The sequence below is a fragment of the Neophocaena asiaeorientalis genome, unplaced genomic scaffold (genome assembly GCF_003031525.2).
Source record: "Neophocaena asiaeorientalis asiaeorientalis breed wild unplaced genomic scaffold, Neophocaena_asiaeorientalis_V1.1 scaffold302, whole genome shotgun sequence".
NCBI lineage: Eukaryota > Metazoa > Chordata > Mammalia > Artiodactyla > Phocoenidae > Neophocaena > Neophocaena asiaeorientalis.
Genome location: NW_020174038.1, coordinates 1187544 through 1207777, shown reverse-complemented (window position 1 = coordinate 1207777; position 20234 = coordinate 1187544). Strand labels below are relative to the sequence as shown.

Sequence of the window (20234 nt, the reverse complement as noted above, 5' to 3'; positions counted from 1 at the left end):
TTTAACTGTCTCTCACTTAAATGAAAGTGTGAGGACGGGCAAGCTCCAGAGTCCATCCCTTCTGTAGGGGCCGTTGCTCCACTATCTATATCTGTAACTGCAATTTAAATTCTTAGCCTCTGACCTGGAACTGTCCAACCAGGCATTAAGTTCACTGCTTAAGTTTAGTTATCCCACCTTTGGGTTATATTCTGTGACAAACCTCAAACCACAGAGATGTTCAGGGCAACATTATTTATTTTAAATTTTTTTTTTTTTTTGGTCGTGCCTCAGACTTGTGGGATCTTAGTTCCCCGACTGGGGATGCAACCTGGGCCCCCTGCAGTGAAAGCGTGGAGTCCTAACCACTAGACCGCCAGGGAATTCCCAGGGTAACGTTATTTAGAATAGCAAAACCCAAAACTAAAAAGAAACTAGTAAATGCCTAAATGTCCAATCACAAATTTATAACTAAGATTATATAAGTACTTGGAAAATTGTAAATAATAGTGGAGGGTGCAAGAAGTACACTATAAAATTCGAGTTTTAATATAGATTTTAGTTGAGTAAAACCTATGCATCCATTATCATTGAAATTTGAACAGACCATCGGAGATGTAAATGGTTGCTGTATTAAGGTGTGGGGTTTTTTCCCCCTGAATCCTTTATGTATTAATAATTATGAGCCCCCCCCAAGAAAAAGATCCCTAAGGCCTCCATACTTGTACTTAATTATTTATAAATACAGTAGATGGAGTGGGAGACTTTTGTGTTTTTTTGCTCACTGTTTATATCCATGCTAGCTTTCTTCCGGTGGAGGCGTGATCCTCTGCCATCCTTCTAAAGTTTCTTTTGCAGCTTTCACGTGCAAGAACCAATTGGTGACAACTGCAGGGCTTTGAACCTGGAGCTCTCCCAAAGGAGTTGGCTCTAAATTAACATTTCATGCTACATACAGAGTTACTTCCGTTCCTCTTGTGTGCTGACTTGCCTGAAACCAAGAGAGGTGGCAGAAAAATGTGGTAATGATCCAGGGGTTGCTCAGGTCAGATCATCAGTGATGGTCTCTGCTCTGATGAGTTCACTTAATTTGTCCCTTTTAGAAGAATTTTGTGCTCCCATCCCATACATTCATGCTTTTTCCCCCAAAGTGAGGTAAATATTTAGATAATCAAAACCCCACACAAGATCTCAACAGCAAAACTACAGCTGAAACAATAATTATTTCAATTAAAAATGATATTTGGGGGCTTCCCTGGTGGCGCAGTGGTTGGGAGTCTGCCTGCCGATGCAGGGGACACGGGTTCGTGCCCCGGTCAGGGAGGATCCCGCATGCTTCGGAGCGGCTGGGCCCGTGGGCCACGGCCGCTGGGCCTGCGCGTCCGGAGCCTGTGCTCCGCAACGGGAGAGGCCACAAGAGTGAGAGGCCCGCATACCGAAAAAAAAAAAAAAATTGATTTTTGGGGGCTCCCTGGGGGGGGGGGTGGTTGACCCCCCCCCTGCCGATGCAGGGGACCCGGGTTCGTGCCCCGGTCCGGGAAGATCCCACATGCCGCGGAGCAGCTGGGCCTGTGAGCCATGGCCGCTGAGCCTGCGCATCCGGAGCCTGTGCTCCGCAACGGGAGAGGCCACAAGAGTGAGAGGCCCGCATACCGAAAAAAAAAAAAAAAGATATTTGTATTAACACAACATTGTAAATCAACTATACTTCAATTTAAAAAAGACAAAAAAAACCACAAAGAACTGAGATGAGTCTCTCTCCCAAAAAATAAAAAATATAAATGATATTTGTAGATAATGGATTAACAGTATTCTCTTTAGTTTTTACTGGTCTCACTGTATTTGAACGAGGTGCTTCTCTTCAGTGTTTGTGTTCAAATATAGGTGCCCATTGGAATTTATTTTCATCCACTGTTTTTTAATGTAAGGAGGGGAAATGACGGCTGGTTCAGTGTGTGTCCCTCAAATCATTCCCCTGCGGGTGCCTCAGCCCGGAAAAGCCAACCATGAAATTGATAACAATACGCTTTTGGAAATGAAATCAGGTAAGAATCAAATAAACTTGAAATCATTTAAAATAACACTGCCATATTCTTTATATTCATCTGGTTGTTGATTTATCTCTTTACATGTTTTCTATAATCAGGATCTTGGGAAGTTTGTAAAACTTCCAAAACTTGAAACAATGGTGGTTTATAGAGTGGTATTTATATAGATTAAAACTCTTGCCAACCTTCCATTTGTGTGGGTAATAGTTGTAGCAATGCCTTGACTCACCTTAGCCAAGGGAGGATTTCCTGATGCTTCCCCAGACTTTCCCAGGATTCTCATTATTTTTCTGGGATTTCAGTTTGACCTGCTAACACAGGCTTCCCAGTCAGACAGGTTGGAGAGTGAATCCTGGCTTTGAGAACTTCTGGTGACCTTTAATACATTGCTGTGCCTTTATAAGTCTCAGCTTCCTCACTGTAAGAGAGTGATAGTATTATCTACTGTTTACAGCCATTGTGAGGTTTAATGAATCGATATGTGATGTGAGGGGCACAGGGTCTGTCACATGGTAATGCCAAAAGAAATCTTAGCTATTGCTGCAGAAATAAAGCAGTGAATGCATTTCCTATTAATGCCAGGAATACACACACACACACACACACACACACACGTACACATATAATTAACATAAGGAGAAGGAAAAGTTTTATAGGTAGAACATATGAACAAATACTTGTTTAAAACAAACTCTGACTTGCAGCCACATGGATGGACCTAGAGATTATCATATTACATGAAGTAAGTCAGACAGAGAAAGACAAATATCATATGATATCACTTATATGTGGAATCTAAAAAAAGTGATACAGATGAACTTATTTACAAAACAGAAATAGACACACAGACATAGAAAACAAACTTATGGTTACCAAAGGGGATAGCAGGAGGGGGGGAGATAAATTAGGCGTTTGGGATTAACGTATACATACTGCTATATATAAAATACATAAACAAGATGGACCTTCTGTATAGCACAGGGAACTATACTCAGTATCTTGTAATAGTCTATAATGGAAATGAATCTGAAAAAGAAAAAAATAGTATACATATGTATAACTGAATCACTTTGCTGTATATGTGAAACTAATACAACATTGTAAATAAATTATACTTCGATTTAAAAAAACAGACTCTGAGACTCCAGTTATGTATTTTAATAACTAATATGCATACAAACTATTTATCTGTACCGGTGGTGTGACACCTGGGCTTCCTAGACTAAGAGTTCCAACTAAGAATATATTACGTTATACTGTATCTCCCTTTATCTTAAAAGCCAATATTATTTTCAAAAATTCTCAAACCAAAATACAAGTCTTAGTATATGTGCCCATAATCCTCAGGAGAAATTGGGTGATTATTGACAAATGATGACAGGATATCCAAATTCTCTAATATTGAAAATGTCTAATAAATAAAAGATTCTATAATTCAATGACAAAAATAATAATAACCCAATAGTAAAATGGACAGAGGATGTGAAAGAACACTTTATAGGAAAGGAAATACAAATATCTTTTAAACATATGAGAATATGCTTCTACTCACCCCTTCACCAGCTTGCTGAGCAGACCTTTTCCCCTGCTTTTTTTTACTCCCTTGCATTTAATCACCACTTAACAGATTATATGTAATTTTTTGTTTGTTTACTGCTTGTGTGTTTTTCCTAAAATGGAAGCTCTATGACAGCGGGGACTTTGGTCATTGGTGTATCCCCAGTGTCTGGAACAGTGTCTGGCACGTAATAGGTACTTGGTAATTATTTGTTGAATGAATGAGTGTATCTTACTCAAAATGTAAGGAATGTGAGTTAAAACTATGAGATACTTTTCTTTTAACCTAGGAAAATATAAAAGAAATATTGGCAAAAATAAAAGAAAAAATGGTCACACACAATATAGCTGAGATTGTGGGTAAACACGTACTTCCGTGCCTTGCTGATAGCAATGTGAATTGTTTCACTGTCCGTGGAGGGAAGTTTGGCACCGTTAACCAAAATTACAAGTGCCCATAGCTTTTGACTCAACAGTACGAGTTCTACACATTTTACAGATGTACTTATGAAAAGAACTCTTTATAGGGTTATTCATTACAATGCTTGTAATAGCAAAAGAAAAAGAAAGAAGAAAAAGGAAAGAAGACAGTTTAGATGTTCATCTGTAGGGATTGGCTGTTTGCCAATGATTCATCCATAGAAAGACAATACTGTGCAGCCATAATGAAGAATGGGGATGCTTTTATGTACCAATATAGGGCAATATCCAAGACAGATTGTTAAATGAAAAGAGAAATGTGTAGAACAGGGTATGATAAGCCACCATTTGTATATAAAGAGAGTGGGGAGCACTTCCCTGGTGGCGCAGTGGTTGAGAGTCCGCCTGCCGATGCAGGGGACATGGGTTCGTGCCCCAGTCTGGGAGGATCCCACATGCCGTGGAGCGGCTGGGCCCGTGAGCCATGGCCACTGGGCCTGCGCGTCTGGAGCCTGTGCTCTGCGGTGGGAGAGGCCACAGTAGTGAGAGGCCCGCGTACAGCAAAAAAAAAAAAGGGAGGGGGGAAAATATGTACGTATATGCTTGTATGGATGTAAACTATTTTTGGAAGGATAGCTGATATTATTGGTTGCCTTTGGGCAACTTATGTCAGGGGTGGAGGGAGAGTTTTCATTGTATATCCTTTTTTGACCTTTTGAATCTTGGATCATATGTATTTTTTACCTTTACAAATGTTCGAAGAAATGTAGGAATCATTTACCTAGTCCAAATAAAATATAACAAAAGCATTTCTTAAGCAATGCTCCAAGAATGAAAAATTAGCCTCTGCTTTCTAAGTAGGCATTGCAGTTTTAAAATTCACCCCTGCTTGATTTGTATCATTGCTCTATTGGGGAGGCAAAATACCATAGTGGTTCAAGAGCATGGCCTATGGATCCAACCTCCCATAAGTCAAACCACAACTCTGCTGTTATTTAACAAGTTTCTTAACGTCTCTGGGACTCAGTTTCCTCATCTATAATGTGGGTATAAAGTAGGACCTATCTCATAAGGTTGTACTGATAAAATTAGCTAATTCATGTAAAGCACAGTGCGTGGCACAAAGAACTCAATTATTGTTAGTTATTGTTATTCATTTCTACAGTACATTAAAAAAAACCTCATTAAATAACTGACCCATAGGTGTTATTCAGGGACTTGCTACTTTAATGTTAATTCCAGATATCCTCTTTTGGGTTTTTCAGACACCCCAGATGTCAACATATATTATACTCTGGATGGCAGCAAACCTGAATTCCTAAAGAAAATTGGTTATGGTGAAAACACTACGTTGAAGTATATGAAGCCTATTACTCTGCCTGATGGAAAAATACAAGTTAAAGCTATCGCAGTGTCTAAGTAAGTTAAGAGCATAATGATTAAGATAATTTGTATTTATTATGTTTTAATTTTATTAATTTCAATGAGAATCAGTTCTGGATTAGAAGTACACTAAAGAAAAAGTTGTCTTAATTTCAGCACATATCTGTAACTTTTTTGTTTTGTTTGTCCTCTGTTGAGTTATACTGTAAAGTACACAAATCGTAAGGGTACAGCTCAGTGAAGTGCTATGTATATTAATACTGTTTTTAGTTTGAAATCCACCTTGGGGTTTTGGGAAGGAAGAGCCTTTTCAGGGTTTGGGACCTCCGAAGAGATTCGCCTGGCTCTGAGGAGAATTCTGTTTTTAGTGAATGGTTCTTTTATTTCCCAGGACGTGGCCTACGACCATTGTGGTTCTCTCTCTGATTTTGTATTGACTTTATTGGCCTTCAAAGCTACTGTCATTTCAGTTTGTTAAACATTAGCTACTTCACTCTTTTCTTTGTCCTTTCTTTCCTAGTCAATGATTTTTTTTTTTTCATTTTCAAATACAGAAACACCACTTAATTTGGTAAACTTCACTGTGGGTTGTAGAGAAGAAAACCCTCAAATGCTCTGCAGATTTGTGTGTCTGTGATAGAAGAATTATTTTGTGCAGCAAGACAGGTTTGGCCACATTTTTGGAAGACTTTTAAGCCCCAAACCAGTACCTGGCTGGCCCAGTTAATTTAAACGAGACTCCAGGCTCCCCCTGCTGGCTGAACTACTGTGTGGCTTTTTGACAAGAGCTACAAGTTCTACACCAAAGATGATTGCTTAGGCATTAAAAAAAATGTTTTTAATAATAAAATAAAAATAAAACCAAACAAAACAACCTCCTTACACATTATTATTCTTTACTAAAGATTGGAATCTGTGTCTTTTCCCACTTGCCAAACCATTTCTATTGAAACAAATCATCTCAATTGTTAAAAATGAATAAGCTAATTACTCTGGTGCCCAATGCTGCAAGGCAGCCCCCCTTTTTTTTTTTTTGTGGTACGCGGGCCTCTCACTGTTGTGGCCTCACCCATTGCAGAGTACAGGCTCCAGACGCGCAGGCTCAGTGGCCATGGCTCATGGGCCCAGCTGTTCCACGGCATGTGGGATCTTCCGGGACCGGGGCACGAACACGTGTCCCCCGCGTCGGCAGGTAGACTCTCAACCACTGCGCCACCTGGGAAGCCCCAAGGCAGATCCCTTTATAAGCTGCAGGTGGTCATAAAGTGAAGTAGTAGTTAATGACTATGTAGTTCAAAGGAGTTAATAAAGCTTCCAAAAGAGTCTGAAAAATAAGGGCATTGTTAATGCCTCTCACCATCTTGCTCTGTGCCCACTAAGTGTCTGCTCTGAAAAACTTAGTATTTCAGATGCGCTCAGCTTAGGGAAAGTAACTATGCAAAAAATTTTTGAGTTTTCAAGGCAGAAAATTAGTGCTTCTATTCATTTGCGATAAAATAGTTCTTTAAAGGAAATGAATAAGAGCTTTGCCATACATGTGCTTTCATGTCCCCATATGTATGTCTATGACTTTCACATCAGAGAATGGTCTGGTAAGGAACACAGGTGGGCAGGAGGGGCCAGGGACTCGGGAACATCTCAGCAAAGGGGGAGGGTTTCAGGTTTGATGGTCTGTGTATTGATGGTCTAACCCAGGGTCTGCAAACTTTCTGACATCTGCCTTGATTCTTTAAAATCCTCCTTTGTGGTCAAGAGCTTCCTGTCTCTGATATCATCATTTTGTAGTGTTCTGGCAATGAACTTGCATGGTTCTCCTTTTTCTGTCAATGACCTTATATGGTGGCCAAGAAAAATCAAGCCTGGCTGAGGTAAAAGCTGCTTCAACTGAAGGTAGGTAACTGGGGGAGTCAGAGTCCCCTGAGAACAACCATTTTTCTTCAGCAGAACCAAGAGGGACTTCCCCGTTTGGCAGCAATGATTAATAAAGTAAACGTATCCGCAGGCTACCAGGGCATCCCACAGGCATCCATCTACCGCCCCTGGACCTAAAACCTTGCGTTTGCGTGGATGACAGATCCAACTGCCATCTCCAGAGGCAGCGACAAAGGCAAGAAGACGCTGCTTGGAGTGTGGGAAAGAGGATGGAGTTTGTTGACCTGCAGATCTGGATTTTAATCCCAGTTCTATTGCCTCCTCTTCGTGTGACCTTGGCTTAAGTTATGTGGCCTTGGCATCTCAGTTTCTTCCTTTGTCACATGAGGTTAACAGGACGCCCTTGGGAGCCACTGTGAAGGGCAGAGGTGATACACTTGGGATCAGGCAGGTGGCAGCTGTAGTGATTGTCTTTCAAATTCTTAACGAAGGGCTAACAGATTGCTGTCATGTGACCCACCTCAGAAGGTCAGCCTCCTATTTGAAAAGTTCATGCCTGGGTGAATAAGCGGTTTCTATTCAACCCCTTCATGTTCCTAAACCAGAGGTTCTCAGTTGGGCATAATTTTGCTCCAAGGGGTCATTTAGCAATGTGGGGAAACATTTTGGTCATCACGCTGGAAGCGGGAGTGTGTTAGTGGCATCTGGTGGGTGGAGGCCAAAGATGCCTCTGAGCATTGTGCAGTGCACAGGACAGCCCCACAGCAGCGATTACCCAGCCCCAAATATCAATAACTTCCAATAGGTTGAGAAAACCTGGCCTGGACAAGTTGCAGAATTCTTCCAGATCCAGTTTTTTTCACTCCCTTGCAATCATTCAAGTAATTATGGTGCTTTATGGAGAGGATAATAATCTTTACAGGGATAGAGCTATGAGTACTTTTTTTTTATGTCTAGTGTACCTTATATTGGTATTCCTAAAGATACATGTTTATGGCATCTGATTCCAATCCTAGCAAAAATTTATGTGTGTTCAAATGAGATTTGGGCTCTGAGTAGAATTCCTAGCTCCAACCCCAAACCTAAGCCTTTTTTGGATTACTATCAGAAATTCCTTCCACCTAGCAGGCAGTCTGAGCTGGTTTCTGGGTGACAAGGTCTATGGGTAGGAGCCCTGGCTGGGTCCCCAAGGAAAGGGCTAGCTAGGGTGGGGAGGCAACCTAGACCTTAAAAGGGTAGAGCAAGCGGGTGGGAACCAGGCTTCTGCTCAGAGTAATGGGGCTGGTATGTACACATTCGGGAAGCCTGGGCATTCGCCAGGATTTGAATGGTCCCTGGATGGAGATGTCTGTGAGGTCCAGGAAGTGTCTAACTAGGAGGACAGCTGTATCTTGGATGACAGACCATGGGCCAAAGATGAGCATTCAGATGAGATGGATGTTGAGGTGAATGAGTTAGGCAGGCAGTTCATCTAAAAGACTGTCTCTATCTGCATCCACATATCCGCATCTATAAATTTGGTTTTGTTATTAAATACAAAACAAAACATGCTTCCCCAAAGTTTAGCCACCCATAAGTGACTCCAACCAGTGAACATGCAAGTACCCACTGATCATGTTATTTCATAAATATTGTCACTCACTGATAGGTAGTGGCCGTTTAGATCAATTGTGTATTTCTGAGAATTTTTTTCTCCTTCTAAAAATATGGCTTACAACCTCTGCATTGCTTAGGGTTAAGCATTTCTCAACTATTTTGGAACTGATGTATATTCATTTCTGAATGTTTACTTAAAGAATTTAAAGCATTTTGGGACACATATTTACTTGAAGCTTCAAGAATTTTAAGAAATATAAAAAAATGACATGTAAGAAATCTGAGAAATTGCAAAAGAAATGTTAATGAAACGGATAAAATAAATCAAAGGCCAATATGAAAATCAATGAGCAAAGCAGACAAAGAAACACCAAAGAGAGAAGGCAGCTGGCGATGTAAACAGTATTAAGTTCCTGGGCCAATCAAACAGAACCACCTGTGTTCCAGCTGTGAGCTTTCAGTGCAAATTAGTGGGAGAGAGAGTTAAACATATCAAACAGATACACCAGAGTGTGGTCACCATGATGCGGCAGGGGCTGCTGGCTCTTCCCAATGTCTGTGTTTCTCTTCTTCAAGAATCATAGAGCCCATGATTTTTAGCCAGACATGTGTTTCCTAGAAGAAGGATATTTCCCAGTCCTCCTTGAAGCTAGCTGGAGCCGTGTCACCAGGTGTGGCCAGTGGGTGCATGTGGAAGTGATATGGCAACTTCTGGATTGTACCCTAAAGGAAGAGGTGGGCTGTGGTTCCTGCTGGCTGGAATGTGGCTGTGGTGGGCAGCCACGTTGGGTCAGAGGACACATGCAATGTTCTAGATGTGGTGGAACAACACGGTGGAAACTTGACCCCAGACCCTGACACCGTGGCTCCTCTGCACAGCTCTGGGTGGATTACAGCCCGTTGCTGCCCTCTTGTTTAAGCCACTGTTGTTTCAGTTCTGTGTTACAACAGCCAAGCCTGCATCCTAATACACTAGGGACACATCTCAAGCAAATACCTACAGAGAACATATTCAAGAGTACAGGTGATCAAAAAAGGCCGACAATATCAAGTGTTGGTGAGTGTGTGGAGAAACCGGAACTCTCAGATGATGCCGGTGGGAATGTAAGATGGAACAACCAAAAAGTTAAACCCACTGACCATATGACCCAGCAATTCTGCTCCTGTGTATCTATCCACACATGTGGCTAGACCGGGCCTTGTTCTTATTATGATTGCAAGAGGCCCTTAGCAATAATCATCAGGAAGGTTTGAAAGAGATGAGGTTTATTACTTACAAGTCCTGGAAATTATGTGGCATACAGCGAGGTCACAGGTAGAGAGAGAGAAAGAGAGACAGAGGGAGAGACAGGGATGGAGGGAGGGAGTGAGGAAGGGAGAAATCACAGGCCAGAGGTTCTGCTTTTATTGGGGTGGAAGGAGGGGGCTAGGGTTCCACGGGCTCACTCTTTATTGGTGAATTTTAAACATAAGAGTGAGAATTTAAAGCAGGAAGAGAAAAAACAAGCAACCCAATTGGTCAGTCATTGAAACCAACCAAGATCTCTAAGATAAAGGAGCCTCCGTCGGGGGAGGTGGCCTGGATCTTTATCTAGTCCTGTGGTCGGCAGCGTGTCTACTCAAGATCGCCGCCTTTGAAGTGGATGCCTCAGCAAGCGAAGCTTAAGTCAGGCACTTGTTTGTTACAAACAAGAGAAAATCCAACCTCCAGGGCTTATACTACAAAGACTTATTTATATGTGAATGCTCATAGCAGCATTATTTATAATAATCCAAACGTTGGAAAAAATCCAAGTGACCGTCCACTTGGCAATGGATAAACAAACTATGGTACATCCATAAAATGGAATACTACTCAAGAATAAAGATGAATGAACTATTGATACATGCAACTACATGGGTGAACCTCAAAAAAAAAAAAAAGATGAATGAAAGCAGCCAGATATGTAAGACTATATTTGTATGATGACATTTATTTTGAATTTCTAGAAAAGGCAAAACTATGGAGACAGGAAGCAGATCAATGTTTGCCTGGAGTAGGAGGTGGAAGCAAGGAAGGACTACAAACAGGCACAAGGGAATTTTTCGGTGATGGAGCATTCTAAAACTGGACTGCCGTGGGGGTTGCACAATTGTGTAAATTTAGGAAATATCATCAAATTATATACTTAGAGCAGGTGAATTTTATGTGATGTACATTATACCTCAATAAAACTGTTTTAAAAACTAAAAAGTGTAGATGAGCTTCTGGTTCTGAGTTGAAGTCACTGCCAGAGTTCAGTTCTGGGCCCTCTGCATTGCTTTCTCAGCGGACTCCTATTGCGTCCGAGAGGAACAAGATTCATTGTGAAATATTATGAATAAATTGAGAACTTGCTGGTATTTGAGGAATAACAGTTAAAATCTCCCAGGGCAGCATATATAGTGCTACCCACAACTGGGGTACGGAAAATCCCCATGACTCATATGGAATGAATGATACATAGGTAACCCCATTCTTTGTTTTAGAATAGGTTGAGACTTAACGTATGACATCTTTATGGTGAGTGCGATAGATGGTCCCCCAGAATGGCCCCCCATGAACCACGCCTCCCTCTGCTTGGACCTGGGCTGGCCCTGTGACTTACTTTTGACCAAGATAATGCACCAGACATGATGCTAAGGCCAGACCACAAGAAGTGTTGCAGTATCTGCTCTGGTCTCTCGGAACATAAATGCTGGGGGAAGCCAGCCACCATGTAGGGAGTCTGACCTCCCTGACATTTCTGTACTGTGAGGAAGCCCAAGTTCACCACCTGCAGAGAGAGATGGACAGAGAGGGAAGCAGAGAGTTGAATGGCCAGCCCAGGCCAGACTTGGAACGTGAGGGGAGAGATCATTTTGGACCTCCGGCTGAGTTGGTCTTTGAATCGACTCTGGCTGACACCTGACTGCAGCCACACGAGAGATGGCAACCGGGAGCACAGATGGTGAACCCACAGCTTTGTGTTCTAAGACATTATGTTTTGGGGCAGTTTGTTGCATAGCAAGAGATAACCCGAATAAGAATAAGGTAGGGAAAGATTATAGAAGCTGTATTTTGGTTTCTCCAAATTTAAAATAGAATAAATTTAGTCTCTAGACTAAGGGGCTTTATAGAGTCATCTTAATTGCTAGGCACCTTGTCTTTGAATCTTTGTGTAACACGCAGACCTTTTCTGTTCTGAATAATGTTCAGAGACTGCAGACAGAGTGCCATGGTAACAAAGGTGTTTCAGGTGGACTATGTACTGCCAGATGCAGTCCCTTCAGAAGACGATGTGGAAAATGTTCTCAAAGACCCTCCAGAGCAGGTACGTAATGACACTCTAAGGCATTCGGATCCTCACCGCATTCTCAGCTCCCATTCTCAGTGGTCGCATCTTCCCCTTCCTTTACCACCACAGTCATTCTGCCCATTTTCAGGTCCTTATAGTTGGGGTCAGTATCAACCATTGCAAAGTATCTTTGCTGATTTCCCACCCTTTGGCCAGTCCCTCCTCCACCCTGCCCACTGGAGATTCCTAGCAAGCATCCTTGTCTCCTGTGTCCTTACCTGTCGAAGAAAGCAGGACCCTTTAGCCTGGCATCCTAAGAAGCAGTTTCTGTCCTCAGTCATTCTTTGCCTTGTGACTCCCCTGTTTATATTCCAGCCAAACTAAACTGGGCGTCAGTGCTCCGTCTCTGCTCCCCTAGCACCAGGTCTTCTCCTTTTATAAAATGCTTTGATGCTGTGAATACTTTGCTCCCTGTCTGTCTCCCCCGTGCACTGTAGGCTCCCAGGTGTCAGAGAGCATGTCTGCCATACTCAGCATCTTGCACGGGGGCAGGTAGGAGAGGGCAGAGGGTGTATATTTGTTGACTAGATGCATCAGACTAGTAGAAGCCCTCAGTGGGCATGGCCTTCAATTATGTTGAAACCTTCATTGCCAAATAGCTGCATAGCCTCATCTCTTTGGAGAATGAACTAGATCTGTCTTGAAAGGATGTTTGGGTTCTCGGCATCAGTGAGATAGATCCCAGGGTCAGAGGATGTGCCAGCCCACGACAAGGCAACCAACCAAAAAGTCTCAGTCATGGAGATCTCGCTGGGGATGATGGGAAGCTTTTTGGGAGTTCCTTCAGTCTAATGATTGACCAGAGGCCAGAGAGGAGGCTGTGGGAGCAGAGCAGTGGTACAGGTGTCGTGTGGGGCCCACATGTGGTCAGGGGTCTACACTGGGCAGGGGCTGAACCCACGTGTAGCAGCAGGTGCTCAGGCTTCAACCAAGCACGAGGGACTGAGCCCAAGGAGAAGGAAGTCCAGAGAGAAGTGTGTTTATGTTTCAGGGCCACGTGTGGGCAGGTAGTGGACAGAAGTACTGTCTTGGCCTGACCCCCACCTGTCTTTGCCCCTGGGTCTGGTGGTCCCTCTGTTACTGCTCTGACTCCCATGATGGTGACATCCTGCCCGTATATGCTGCCACCTGCTTCTGGTCTTGGCCACTCCAACTGGTGGGGCTTCCCAAGCAGACAAGCTGCCCACCAAGCAGCCCAGGTTCAAAGCTGTGTGTTTCCAGGGAAAGGTGAGACAGAGGTCACTTTATGAAAACGACTGTAAACCCTTTCCAGTGAGAAGTGCAGGCTATGTCACTGTCTCTACCATGGAACTTTTAATTTTCATATCTAAATGGGCAGAATCAAGGGATTGATATGCAATCTCTTCCCTCCTAGGAACTGAAAAATGGATTTATTGAATCAAAAGGGAGGAAGAAATATAAGAATGTTGAAAATAAACTGGGTTGGAATGTTAACCTTGGAAAATTTCCAGGTATGACGTGACAGGACGAAGATAAGATTTAATATTCTAAACCACCAAACAGGTTCAGTGCTTGTGTTCTTGTCTGCAGAAGGGGTGGATAAGAAGCACTGGAACAGTAAAGTAAGCTGTAATTTGACTTTTAATGCTGTCCTAGCCAACAGCTTAAGACCATGAAGGGCAGTGCAGCTGTCCAGCAGAGTCAGATTTATCGATTCATTGCAACGTGGGAGACCACACACCCGAGGAACCATGGAATCTCATCAACCAAAGCACAGATAACAGTTATAGGGGGAAGGGTGGCGTTAGGACGAAATTTAAATGAAAGAAGAGTTTTGATGGGCTCAAGCGAAGCAGGGCTCGGTGTGAAATGGTCCCGATGTATACCACATGAGGTATGAGGTATGGACCCGAGAAGGGGACCGGGGTTCTGTTACCTTGGAACCAACAAAGATAAATGTGGAATGTTGTGTTCAGAAACCTTTCTCTGAAGCTCTGCACCAGGGTTGGAAATTGAAGCTGCCTCTCTATGTCAAAGTGACTTGGGTCCTCCAGGCAAGAGTTGGATGTTTCATTCTTACTGATAAGATTTCAAATAGCAAAAATTCTGATAATCTGATTTTAGGGAACAAGGTTTCTTGGCAAGTAAGAAACAGTAGTTGCTCAAAGTGGGGGCTGTTATGACATGTTACAGCTGCAGTGTGTCCTCGGGACACATGATGTTTCCTGCTAACCTTGCAACTGGATTTATCCATTTTCCCAGCCTGGTGTGGAATGTTGTGGAATGTCGCAGGGCAGATTTTAATTTTCTCAGTCTGGGCTAATTCTTTTCTTTATTGCTATTAATTTAACTGAGTGGGAGCTTCTTTGTATAATTCTACTTTAGAGAAAAAATGTGACAACAGTGGTCCCTTATTAAAAGGCTCCTAACTATGAAGACACAGTTGCATGAATGCATATATAATTATAGATATTCACAGAATGATGTTTTTGATATAATCGTAGATGTGGGTGAAAGAACTGACCCTAAAACTTTGAAAGATCTTCGGTTCTCAGAAAGCCCACGGGAAACCCCAGCTTTCCGTGAAGAATCAGGCTCTCGACCAGCCACCCAGCAGCCCCAGGTAACTTCTAAAGACAATCTTTAGGGTACTAAATTTCTACTGTGGTTTTTTTTTGTTTTTTTTTAAATGAATGAATTAGTTTATTTTTGGCTGCGTTGGGTCTTTGTTGCTGCGCGCGGGCTTTCTCTAGTTGTGGCGAGCAGGGGCTACTCTTCATTGCGGTGCCTGATTTTCTCATTGCAGTGGCTTCTCTTGTTGCAGAGCACAGGCTCTAGGCACGCGGGCTTCAGTAGTTGTGGCACACAGGCTTAGTTGCTCTGCGGCATGTGGGATCTTCCCGGATCAGGGCTCGAACCCGTGTCCCCTGCATTGGCAGGCGGATTCTTAACCACTGTGCCACCAGGGAAGCCCCCCCTACTGTGTTTTTAATGCTTCCCATGAAATACTTTAAGGAAGTATCCCTGCCCTGTCACCACATGCCAGGCACTGTTCCGAAGCTGGGAATACCTGGTTGAACAAGAAAGGCCCCTGTACTCATGGAGCTCACATTTTATCGGGGGTGGGGGCAGGCAGATAATAAACATGTGAATAATCAAACAAAAAATTAAGAATAGTGATGTGTCATGAAAAAGATAGAGCTGGGTAATGGGATGGAGCAGTGGTTCTCCAAGTGTGGTCCCCAGACTGATACCGTCAGCATCACGTGGGAGCTCATCAGAAATGAAGGCCCTCAGGCCCCACCCCAGACCTTCGGAGTCAGGGCCTCTGGGGATGGGCCCGATCATCTGTTTTAATTGGCCCTTCTTCTGAGATACACTCAAATTTGAGAACCCCTGGGACAGAGAGTGAACATGGAGGAAGAACAGTGTTCTAATTCAAGGGGATAAGAGAGGGCCCCCCCCCCGGAAAGGTGACATTTTAATTGAATCTTCAAGATGAGCAGAAGCCAGCCCTGCAAAGGTCTTGGCAGAGTAACGTCAAGTTCATCAAAGTGAGGGGTCACAGGGAGGCGGTGAGGATGGAGCGTGGGGAGCGGGGTGGGAGATGAGGTGTGGGGGGCCAGCGGCGCTGCAGCTCAGAGCACTGTGCTGCTCCCACGTGGCTGCCCCTCAGAGTCGCCTGAGGCCCTTCTAACCCCAGCCTCAGAAATTCTGCCTTCGGTGGTCTGGTGTCAGGTTTGGGCATGGTTTTATCTTTTTAAAATTCACCCATAAGTGATTCTAATTGGCAGGCTTGGGTGGGAATCCCAGATACTGGGATGAGTCCCATTGTGAGAAGTTTGGATTTTCTTCTGATTGTAAAGGGAAACCATTTGGAGGGTAAGGCACAATCTCATTGACATTTACGAGTTTTCTCTCGGGCCACGGTGTGGAGAGTAGGCTGTACAGGCATGAGAGGAATATCGCTTATGAGGCTTTTTGCTCCACGTGAGAGGTGATGGCAGCTTGTGCCCAGGTTGTGGAAGTGCTGAGACAGGAGGCAGCGTTCTGAAGGTCGGGCCGGAGGGTTTGGCTGCGAGATCAGGCAGATGGGATCAGGGAAAGGGAGGAGCCAAGGACGGCTCTCAGGGTTCTGGCCTGAGCGTCTGCAGATGATGGTATTAGCGTCTGGAGATGATGGTACCATTTGTTGGGATGAGGAAGACCAGGGAGGAGCAGGTGCTTGGGATGCATCAGACGTCCAAGTGGAGGTGTTAAGTAGACTGTTGGATATGCAGGTTCAAACTCAGGGGGAGGGTCAGGGCTGGAGATATGTATTTAGAAATGTTCAATATCTATTGTAGATGGTATTTAAAGCTTGGGGCTAAGTGAGATCACCTGCCGGGGTGCACAGAAAGTGAAGAGAAGATGGCACAGACAAAATTCTTGACTTAGAGGTTGAACAGAGGAGGAAGCGCCTAAGAAGAAAGCAAAAAAAAAAAAAAAAAAAAAAAAAAAATTTTTTTTAAAAAAAAAAAAAAAAAAAAAAAAAAAAAAAAAAAAAATGTGGTGCCGTAAAAGCCAAGAAAAGAAAGGGTTTCAAGGAGGAGGCGGTGGTCATCTCTACGAATGTGACTGTGCATTCGAATTAGGCAAAGATGGGGACTTGCCCATTGGATCTGACAAGACAGAGGTGGTTTACAACCTCAGTAAAAGCCACATTAATACGTTCTTACTGTGCAACACAAGAAGGATGCCCTTATACTAGTTGTCTTCTACAACGACTATAGCACTTTGATTTTTCAGTGTTTATAAGATTCCATTTCGACTTTTGGCATCTGAGGGCACCCCAGGACACTTCGCTCTCTTCCTCCAATTCTGAGCGCCAGGTAGAGCCTTCCTGGAGTCACATTTTCTATCCAACCACAACTGCTTCTTGTGTGCCCATGATTCAAGGCTGCTCACATTAATCATCAAGTATAAGGGAGGTCAGAAGCATGAGTCCCAAACCTGGCTGCCCATCACAGCCACCTGGGGGGAATTTTAAGTATGTATACAGATTGCCAGCTACCTGCTCTTGCAGTGCTTCTAGGTAGTCTAAGTCCATAAGCCTGAGACGGAGGCTGTGGATGACTGATGGTCAACCCAATCTGAGAACCACTGGCCTGGAAGACCAATTATCCTGATCCCAAGGTCCACCTTCTTCCTTCCGTTCCAGTCTCCAGTGCTGCGGTATAACTCAGCCTGACCTCCTGGGTTCTTTCATCTGCCCACCCACTGTATTTTCTGGAGGGCCCCAAAGCCCAGGCCAGAGGACTACAGACCTAGTAAGGCCTGCCTGTAAACCCCACTAAACAAAAAGATAGCCATGCCTGCAATAGAAGATTGCCCTTCCCAGTCTTCTGGGAAGAATGCTGACCTGGTTTCTAAATGGACTACTGAGCACACACGACTCCTACGAGCAGTGCTTGCCACTGTAGCCCAAAGAAGAATACCGCTTTTGAGATGAAACAACATCATTTTGAAGAATGAATGGTATATGACAAAACATCTTCATGACTATTTTCCGAAAAACGGTCTTATGTGTCCGTAATTATTGGTAATGTGTCTAGAAAGAATTACTTCCTTTGTGCATGAGTATTTGGATTTCCTTGCCCACCTAGTAATTGAAAAGATAGAATAGATAGAATAAAGATCCCAAGATTCAGATTTCCCAAAAAATAGGAACATGGGGACACATTTGGGGAATTTGACTATGGTTCAAAGGACAAAGGAGGCCAGAAAAGGACCACAAAACGTTTATCTTCCGCTCTTTTTCTTCATGTGGTAAGAGATTCTTCTCAATATTCTAGCTCAGTCCTAACTGAAGCTTACTTCAGCAAACATCAGCGTTAAGGATGCTCGTGGTTGTTACAACAGGTCAATCACCAGGGAGACTGTTGTCTCTGAGCCGAGCCTCTGGCTGGGGGGGTGCCAGGGGGCGCCATCAGGGATGAGGTCACCATCGGGGCGAGGCAGCCAAGTAGCCGTGCCTTACAGCCTGGGCAGAAGGTAGATGACAGCTGACGCCTGGCTTTAGTGTCAGGGCCCAGAGCTGTGGGTTCTCTGGAACCCATACGTGGAGTGAAAGTCCAGCTGGCCACTGACGAGAAGGCCAGCAGGCTCAGCGCTGCCACATCTGAGGAATTTGCAAGAGAAACCCACTCCTGCACCTTTCTGTGTTATAACAGAATTTAAAATTTTGACAATCAAATTAAATTTTTTAAAGACACTTCAATTTCTTTTTTTAAAATAAATGTATTTATTTAATTTATTTATTTATGGCTGCGTTGGGTCTTCTTTGCTGCGCGCAGGCTTTCTCTAGTTGCGGCTAGTGGGGGCTACTCTTGGTTGCGGTGCGTGGGCTTCTCATTGCGGTGGCTTCTCTTGTTGCGGAGCACAGGCTCTAGGCGTGCTGGCTTCAGGAGAGAGTCCAGATTAAGGGAGACAGAAAAGACATGACCACTAAGATCAAAGTGTGATACTGGACTAGACCCTAGTCCAGGAGGAAATTATAGCTGGGAAGGCCATTGCCGGCACGACTAACGGAATGTGAACAAAGATATGTGGATTAGATGCTAGTATTGTATCACTGCTGACTTTTCTGGTTTTGATGTTTGCACTGTTGTGTAGGAGGACGCCCCTGTTCTTGGGAAATGCTGTAGTGTTTGTGGGGGCGAGGAGGGGAGTCATGCTGCAGGTTATTCTCATGCTTCCGAGAGAGAATGGAGCACCTGGGGCAAAATGTCAACACGAACAAAGGAGTTAGTTGTACTATCCCTGCACCTTTTCTCTATGTTGGAAATTATATCAGAAGAAAATGTTACAAAAATAAAATAAAATGGGGATAATGTTGCCTATTGACCTTAGGAGGTCACTGTGAAATGTGCCAGGCACGTTTTCCTACTCTCAGACCCTCCATAAGTGTTAGCTTCTCTCCCTCAGCCGTCCTTTCTGTTTCCTTCCCCTGCCACTCCGACCCCTGGACCGTATCCGACAACCAGGATGGGCCATCACTGCCCTGCCTGTGTCTTCACACGTGGGTTTCCTCTACTTGGAATTCCCTTTGTCCTTCTGTCTACTTAACAAACTGTTCTTTACTTTCCCAGGCCCAGCTCAGACATTACGGCCCTGGGGAGCCCTTCTCCCCGAGCAGGTGAATGGGGTCGTAACCTCCCCAGGTTCTCGTGGGACTCAACACAGATATGTTATGACACTGAGCCCATGTGTTTCAGTACTTTGTATGTACACCAGTTCAGCTCCTTGAGGGCAGGGACTATGTAATGTTTATCTTTGTCCCCCAACCCTGCATCAAATACAGTGCCTGGTACAAGGAGGTTGCTCAAATTAAAATATATCTAAGTGAGTTAAATGTTTCTGGATAACAGCAGATGAGTTCTCTCAGGTGAGTCCTTTTCCTAGGGATTTAATCTTTCAGAAATATGGATGCTCACTTGGGTTTCTAAATTCTGAAATCTGGTCTGTCTGATGGTAATTCAGATCTCTTTTCTTGTAAACTCTTGTTTTTAATGAAATACATGTGTCTGATGATGAACATCACTTTAATTTTTTAATTAAAATTATTAACAATTAATCATCACTTAAGACTTTCCCCATAATGGTTTTTTTTTTTTTTTTGCTGTACGCGGGCCTCTCACTGTTGTGGCCTCTTCCATTGCGGAGCACAGGCTCTGGACGCGCAGGCTCAGTGGCCATGGCTCACGGGCCCAGCTGCTCCACAGCATGTGGGATCCTCCTGGACCGGGGCACAAACCCATGTCCCCTGCATCGGCAGGCGGACTCTCAACCACTGTGCCACCAGGGAAGCCCCCCATCATGGTTTTTAAAAGATGGCTGCTGGATATGGTAGGACAAAGCACTGAAATGAACTCTTAATGTAATTTTACTGTACTGTAGCATGATTTTATACATATTCTTAATTTTAGTTCCCTGGTTTTGCACATATAACTGGCCAGAAGAGTTTGACAAGCACAGAGATCATGAGGATTCAAAGGGAGACAGACTTTCTCAAGTAAGTATT

At 43.7% G+C, this 20234-nt stretch overlaps 1 protein-coding gene across 2 annotated transcripts in view; it reads left to right on the top strand.

The window, feature by feature from the left end:
* Positions 1–20234, top strand: part of DZANK1 (double zinc ribbon and ankyrin repeat domains 1) — a 74945-nt gene that overhangs the window by 482 nt on the left and 54229 nt on the right. For both annotated transcript variants that reach the window (XM_024753733.1, XM_024753734.1), the window contains exons 2-7: positions 1908–2024; positions 5270–5423; positions 12073–12187; positions 13587–13683; positions 14677–14795; positions 20140–20225. In XM_024753733.1, coding sequence (XP_024609501.1) covers positions 1916–2024; positions 5270–5423; positions 12073–12187; positions 13587–13683; positions 14677–14795; positions 20140–20225 — 680 coding nt within the window. In that variant the 5' untranslated portion in view covers positions 1908–1915. The remainder of the gene's footprint in view (positions 1–1907; positions 2025–5269; positions 5424–12072; positions 12188–13586; positions 13684–14676; positions 14796–20139; positions 20226–20234) is intronic.